This window comes from Etheostoma spectabile, chromosome 13 (assembly GCF_008692095.1).
Source record: "Etheostoma spectabile isolate EspeVRDwgs_2016 chromosome 13, UIUC_Espe_1.0, whole genome shotgun sequence".
In the NCBI taxonomy this organism is placed as follows: domain Eukaryota; kingdom Metazoa; phylum Chordata; class Actinopteri; order Perciformes; family Percidae; genus Etheostoma; species Etheostoma spectabile.
The window spans coordinates 25,938,762-25,946,793 of NC_045745.1; the positions used below are offsets into that span (position 1 = coordinate 25,938,762).

At 39.2% G+C, this 8,032-nt stretch overlaps 1 protein-coding gene across 1 annotated transcript in view; it reads right to left on the reverse strand.

Annotated features, from left to right (window-relative positions):
- il13ra2 (interleukin 13 receptor, alpha 2) overlaps positions 1–6,461 on the reverse strand; it is a 7,775-nt gene extending 1,314 nt beyond the window's left edge. Inside the window, 9 exon segments of the mRNA XM_032534309.1 lie at positions 73–190; positions 1,721–1,868; positions 2,766–2,920; positions 3,102–3,286; positions 3,701–3,821; positions 3,931–4,087; positions 5,517–5,668; positions 6,047–6,173; positions 6,445–6,461. Coding sequence (XP_032390200.1) covers positions 73–190; positions 1,721–1,868; positions 2,766–2,920; positions 3,102–3,286; positions 3,701–3,821; positions 3,931–4,087; positions 5,517–5,668; positions 6,047–6,137 — 1,127 coding nt within the window. The 5' untranslated portion in view covers positions 6,138–6,173; positions 6,445–6,461.
- Positions 6,462–8,032: the final 1,571 nt, after the last annotated feature.

Below are 8,032 nucleotides of genomic sequence, written 5' to 3' on the forward strand. Positions count from 1 at the left end.
GTGTGTGTGTGTGTGTGTGTGTGCGCGTGTGTGCGTGTGTGCATACTATAATGTATACGTGCGTTTACTCACACTTTGAGCACTGTCCCCGCACACAGGGAAAGCACCAGAATGGCGATGATGGCGACAGCGATATATACATAGACAGGCACCGTGTCCCATTCTGATTTCAGTGCCACTTCTTTTGTTTCTATAACAAAAAGCAAACACACACAGACGAGGTAAGGTTTGTTTAATGTGTATTTACTTATTCCTTCAACAACCACAAAAAACATCTATCAGAACAAAGACAAGTCCACTAAAATCTACAACAATGGTTGATGAACACAATGTTCGAACAAAGCACAAGATCCATTTCGTTGTGTCAGGGCTGTATTCCAGCATTTTGTATTATGCATTTTACTTAACATTTCAATTGAAATCAAGATCCTTATTTTTACCAACAAATATATATTCTATGATATTATATATTAACATCACAACAACTCTCATTAGAAATATCAACAAGAAGAACGTCAAAGTCCCCCAGTCGATTAAGTATTTCTAACTTTTTTTTGTTTCTGTTGCAGTTCATTATAGTGGTGCAAGGTGCCTAGTAACAGCGACCAGTCTTCCCCAGTTTAGAGATGATCCACTTTTAAACTTATCCAATGACCCAATGTCATGGTTGTTCCCTTTGAACTTAACTAAAGCCCCTTACACGCAGGCTGTTCAAGACGAGACTCTTCAAGCTGCCTCGCCATCTGTGTGAAAGACGGAATAGGGGGACAAAGTGGTTCGCCTTTAAGTTGACAGCAGTAGTCACAGAGCCAAAACAGAGGTGAACCAACATACAGTATGTGGGAAAGGGACAGCCGCTATGGTGGGACCCCATGCAGAACATGATGCCAAAGCTAATGTTATCAATAACAAAAACATTGAAATAGCCTAGTCTTAAAATTATTTTTCAACTTTTTCATGTGACAGCAGTTTAAAGGAGACTGAATGGGATTTAGAGCCTAATGTTCAGATCAGAATTACAACACAGCTATAAGTGCAAAATATTGAAGTTTAACATTTGATTTGACGGGATTTGAAATGTTTGTTAGCTGTCTCATTGTATAATAAATACAATGGCACTGTGGTAAATGGCATCCATTGGTTTAAAGATAGTGTGACTTCCTAAATCCTAATGATGTGAAGCAAAACAAACTCTGAAAAACTGAAAATTTAAAGTTGACATAATAACAGCAGGCATTAAAATAATAAAAATAATAATAATATATTTTAAATGTAACAATGCCTTAGCCTATATGCAATTTATTTTTGCAATATTATAAAACAGCAATTATGAATAATATAAAATTAAACGTATTACATGATGTAGACATGAGGGTCTTCCAGCTGGGAACCCACAGAGTTAGTGTGACTCATGACGACTTGTTGATTTGAGCAAAAAAGGTTGCTTTACAGCTTAGTTTGTAACTCACTTTACCCACTGGAAAGTATTTGTATTAAATGTTCAGGAGTGCGGGATTAAACATATTAAAAAATGAATCTCTCATGAATATAAAGTCATGATTTCATAAAAAAAGCAAAGGAATGTTTTGGGATCATCCAGGCAAAGACTGGCTGGGAGCGTATGAATGAATCTGTGTCACATTAACCCTTTTTATCACGCTCTGTTGAACTGAAGAAACTGTTTTTACTGCAATGTTGTAGTGAATTGAAACATCATTACCTGGCAGGCAGGTCGGACGACTCCATTCACTCCAAAAGCTCTTATCTGCACAGTACTTATTCAATCTTGACCGCACCCTGACGCAGCTTCTCTCATTGTCACGGATGGAGGGCAGAGTGAGGCTCATCTGTTTGGCTGAAATCTGCTGCTGTCATTCACAAAAATAAGTGGAGAAATGACTTAAAACTAATAAAAGTTAAAGTTAGAGAGATAACGCACATACCCCAATGCCTGATCATAATGTCCAAATAGAGCTAGAAGGCCATTGACTAGTGATGATCACAAACACAATGATCATGTTCCTCTATGTCAATTTAAACTTAAAACTTTAAAAAGAAGGGGACTGAAAGTGCAGCAAAAAAATAGCCGGCTACATGTGAGACTATGTCAACATACACTGCAAAAATGCTTATAAATGTCTTCTCTGTCTTGTGTTTTAATTCTACTGTTGCATGCATGTGTCGTGGTCTTTGCATGACAAAACGTCTCCTGTTGCTTTTGGGTTGAGTCTGTCTGTTAAACTGGGTGTGTGAGTTATCTGGCAATCCAATATTTAGACCTGCCAAGACAATTCAACATTTCAGCAGAGTTTTGACTCCTTTAAAAGTCTGTTGTTATCAACACTGACAAGTTTGGCGTCGACACATAATGTGTCTAATAATTGCACTCAGTACTTTGAAAAGTGAATACATCATTTCAGAGGGAATAAAGTCAATGACAAGTCAAGCAAGGAAGGCATTAATCTCTCCACAGAAATTCTGGGAACATTCTTGGTAAGAAGAAATTAAATGAGAATGGAAGATTAGAAGAAGCACATGCTGAATGAAAAAAAATGTCTGCTTGTACTGTCACAGCAGCCTTATCTGTTTTCTGCAGGTGTCCCACAACGCTTTCATCATTCTTGCATTTGTTTGAACAAACAAAGGATGTGGAAAGCTATACACCATCTGCGCTACAATATTTCTGAGTAAATTACTCTGGTAAGTGAGTGCCTTACAGTGTGTTAACAGAAAACAAATGACATATGATATTATGAAAACCATACCGAAGAAATTTTCCCATCAGGTCCCTCTTGACTGTGCTCCACCTCCCATTCTAGGCACTGTCCAGAAAGAATGCCAACAGGGCCTTCCCAGTGCAGTTCCAGCTGCGCGTCTGGACCTGTTTGCAGATGCAGCTTCTCTGCGGCGTCAGGCTTTACTGCATCAACAACGACAATGATGAACAGATTATAGTTTGTGACAGGACGCTGAGAGGAAAACAAAATCCAGATTTTTTTCAGATCCAAGTGGAGCGAGGAATGATCTGTATCACTATTTTCACTATACCCTCGCTCAGTTTGCATGTGATGTTTGTGCTACACAAGAAGGCAAATACGTACCGTGGTTTTGGATTTGCAGGGAGATGAATATTGGTTTCAGGGGCCCTTCAGGGGAGGAGGCATTAACACAGAAGTTGATATCAGTGAACTTAGGGAGAGAGTTCTCTGTGAAGTTGCAGCCACTCCTGGCGCCGTTCAAAATCAGGTATTTTGGGCATTCCTCTGCCTGTTCTAGCTTCTTGTGCCTGGGGAACAAGACTGAAATTATACATTGCATGCATGGGTGATATCGATTCATCCAAACAGTTTTGTTGGGGAGGTTTGAAGATGTTTGCATCAGCTCAATTCTTCAGGGGTCAACTGCCTTTGTTTTGTGGTGGTCAGTAGCATCAAAACTTGACTTTGAAAAATTATTAACAAAACTCTTAATAAAACACAAGTTAACAAAGTCAAGGAATCACCAATGCTATTCAGATTCATTCTCTGGTATCTTCAATATATGTTCCACATTGAGTGACAATCCATTCAAAGTTGTTGAGATATTTAATTTTAAAACCCCATGATGGCACTAGAAGAAAAACCAGGGGATCCCTAAAGTTGGTAGGATTTAGCTGAAGCGCTAAAGTGACTAAAATGCCTTTGATGGGCATATGACATACCAGAAATATAGATTTTGCTGTAAGTTGGCCGGCATCTTTGGGTTTCTTCCCCAATTGCACTCCACATACTTCATGTTATGGTACACACAGACAAAATCCTCAACCGCGGTACACTCAACACCTTGAGTTAGAAAGTGGAATAAAACCAATCACTTTCAATTCATACAATTCCCAAGTATCTCTTTATGATTTTATTTTTCACCACCATCTATTAAGCCTTGAGGACTGACCTGTGCCGGGAGGTTTTTGGACCAGTTCAGCGTAGCTTGTGCTCTTAAGCATTGTGCCGTTGGTGCAGGGTCCACTCAGCAAGGTGTACACTCTCACTCTAACATCTTTCATCAGATCAAACTGGGCACTGTATGTCTTCCTGTTTGACCTGATAGCCTGCCAATACAGAAACAACCTACCCAGTTATTTAAAATTACAGCTTACATGCATGTTTACAGTGCTAAAACATTACACCGAGTTGCCTTTACACAGAAGGTGTGCTTCCCAGTCTTGTATTTCCGTGAGACATATTGTAACATGACGCTGTGCTTTCCTTGTATTCAAAGTTGGTTATTGTTGTGAGTCAGTATAGGTGATTATTAGAGAAGTTCATATCCTGAAGCATTCAAGCATTTCGAAGAACTGTTATTCTGCCAACAATAAATGTCTTTAGTACATGCAACAACAAGACTGGGTTGTGCCACACCCTCACAAATAATCGTTGTTTTAATCATTACGTAGTGTTATTTTATTGATAATCTATTCTTGGTCAAGCATCATGGTGCAATGACCAACGGAGAGGAGAGCTTCCGGCCTTCGGGCTGTGGGAAATTGAAGCCAGATGAACCTGTTCTCTCATTAAAACATGTTTAAAAGAAGCTCCTTACCTGAGGATATGACTACAGAACTAAATCAATCTGTGGCAGATGTCCACTATAATGTAATGCTAGTGTCCACCATTTAAATAGTAAGTGTTTAAGTAAGTCTAAATATAATATCGGCCATATGAGAACAAACCTGGTACAGTTTCTACAGAACTCTGAACACTGTAAAGTTCCATAATAGAAGAGATGCAGCAGATCATCTAACATGAAATCGCAGGCTTCTGAATTTTAAGGTTATTATAATGTTTTTATCAAGATTTGAAAACCGATTTTCTTTCACACACATCCTTGTTTCACATAGATTTACATATTTAATCAGGATTGTATGAAGTTGAGCAGCTTCTACAGTGACTTAAACACGTTATTTTTAACTAGCCTGGTGCATTTTATGGTCCTTTAAAGGGCCTGGTTGTTTACCTAATCTTTTCTTTTGTGATCAAATTTTTTGATTTAAACAGCCAAACAAAAGTGCAAAACATCGACCCAGATGACAACATAGAGAAAAGTACACTACACACACAGAGTAGGGCACAGTGCACCTTTTCCAAAATCCCTCCTTGCAGTCAAATGTTTCACTCCAAGACAAAGATAGGAAATACGTGAGGATGAGGGAGACAAAAAAAAAACACAACAGCAAGAACGATGTCTGCAAGTCTACCTAATCTGAACACAATAAAAATGTCTCATTTCTTTAGCGTTACACACACACAACCCATACATTATTATTGTTCTTCATTAAAATGATGAGTTAAAATGATGAGTTATCATCGTGTTTACTCTGGTAGCCACACAAGATCACAATCAAAAAAGGCACAGCTGTTAAATCTGTCTGTCTCCATTGATTGCCTCATAGCATAGCTGATAACGTAAGCCATAATGCTCACTTCTGGCAGGAGGTTAGTGCTTATATGTAAGACTTGAATAAAATGGTGAGCACTTACAGTCCAACTGTCCCTGTATGTGTTGAAGTACTCCAGCTGATACAGTATTGGGCACTCTGTCATATTAATCAAGCTGGCAGGGGGGCTCCATGTAATCTCAAGGTATCCAAGATGACCAGGGTCTAATATCACAAGGTCCTCAGGAGGATCCACTGCAAGTCAAAAAAAAAGAGACATGTATTTACAGTGTGTTGTGTGTCTCTGTTGAAAAAGCCTTTTTTAAGTTGGCTAGGCTGTGACTGTTATTCTTGATCTCCGTTTGGACGCCCACACTCTGGCATTGTACACCTCGTTTTGGAAACGTTTGGAAAAAGTCGCACCCAAACTGACAACAACTCCCTGCCTCTGCAAAACTATTCATTCATTGCACGCAGACATTAAATGCATGTCATTTTATTTTGTCTGGTTTTCACGTATTTCGGTTTGCCTCTTTTAAAAAAATAGTAGGTTCGCCTAAAGATAAACAAGTGGAGTTGCTTGCGACGTATAATTCATTTCATTGAATAATTCATAATTTAGTAATTACCAACCTGTAAGTCCAGTGCAATGCATGCTCTCCCTCCAGGACATAAAGAGCAGCATCAGTGTCGCTGGGTGAGTCAGCCAGGATTTACTGGCCATCACTAGGCTATGTGTTTACCCTTTTTATAACCAAGTCTGAAAAAAAAAAATGCAGATAAAAATAAATTGTAAAAATGGCAAAATAGAATGAAAATGGGTAACAATTCACTGAGTGATCTCACTATACATTCTACCATCTAATGTATTTCACATAACAATAATTGTTTCAAGATATGAAAACAAACTAAAACCATTACATAAAGGCTACATACTTTCCGGTAATACAAAACCAAAATATATAATATAAAGTAGGCTATAATATTGCTAAAAATAAAAGCTGTCAGACTTAAGAGACGAATGAACTTACGTGAATGTAAGAGAGCGTTCCCCTCTGAGGCAGTCGCAGGCAGAGTTTACAGGGGTGTGGGTGTGTGCTGCTCAAGCCTAAAGTCCCATTCAATGGTCTTGTCTGTCTCGTTCTATCGGTATAACTACAAGGGCTGAGAAAGCGGAAGACAAAAAGGTGGGAACAAGACATAATCACCACCGTTAGGCACATGAATGGCTCTTGTAGCCTAGTGGGTGGCTTAAATTATGAAACTGAATACCTTTAAAGTCTTTTGTGTGTCAATTGTGACGTTAACACTAACTTGACACGCCACATGTGCAGCGGTCAGTAGCCTAGTCTCAGCACTGCCAGACCCATCTCCACAACCCACAGTGTCATCACCGGAATAGACTCAGTGATGCAACAGATTACAAAACTTGAAACCACAAAAGTTTTTTTTTTCTGGTGTTGTTAGATTACTTCTGTGTTTTTCATATTGAGCCTACCTCAATTTGGAAAGCCCGTCATGACAAGGGATTTTTCAAAGGATAAGTGATCTGTTGTGCTGTGGTCAATGTCTCTGTTATCATGGAAGCAGTAGAGCCTACAAGGCCAGTAACCTAACACATGTGTCATTTGAACAAGGTGGCACCTGCTAGGTGACGGCACAGCCAGATTGCTGACAAACCTGGATCGTTCCCATGGTAGATGAGTGGTTGTAGTTGAACTTGAGCTCAAGATTTAAATTCTCCAATTTCTCCCAGAAATTATATCATGGGCTAAAGTTTAGGATGAAGTGGGTCTCTGCTAAGGAGGTCATGCTATACTGCATCCCAGGATAGGATCTGAATCCGTCCATCGATGAAATGCACAAAGCTCTCTTTCCTCTTCCTGAAACATCTAGTTTAGTGTTGAAAAGAAATACATTTACTCAAGTAGCCTACTGTAATTAAGTAGGCATATAGCGATGAGGTATTTCTACTCCACTACATTTATTTGGTTACAAGATACTTAATTTTATATACAGTCAGCAAATACATGATTTACATTTGACCTACATTTTGTAGCACATTCAGTTAGAACAGTCAGTTTCACTGGAACTCCTTAGTGGGTGTAATATGTTACTTTTTTTTATGAGTACCCTGGGGCCAATCAGAATTGAGTAATTACCCAGACCATGATATAAAATCCAACAATATAACAGCTGCACACAATGCATTTTTTCTATCTTGCCCCTGCACACAGTAACATCAGAAATGAAATAATAAACCCGCACACGGATAATTATCTGGAGTCTTTTGTTGGTGAGGAATTTTTTTTTTCTGGGAATAGAGGGATAGATTCCCGGGAAGTTCCCGGGAAGCTCTAACAGATGAGAAAACAGCGGCAGAAAAGAGAGTTTATTTTTGGTTCAGGAAAACAAAACATGAGGTCACAGAAGCTGGATAGATATTCCAAGACAGGCTCCGGCTGTGAGAAGCAGATTCCGAGAAGCAGAGGCTGTAACTCAGATCATATGGAAAAGGACTCAGACTGGATGGCATGAACCGGATCTGTCTGGGAAACTGGAACAAGTTCGGAAATGGGGACAGAAGAGCTGGGCAGCAGAGAGAGCAGAGAGCTGAGG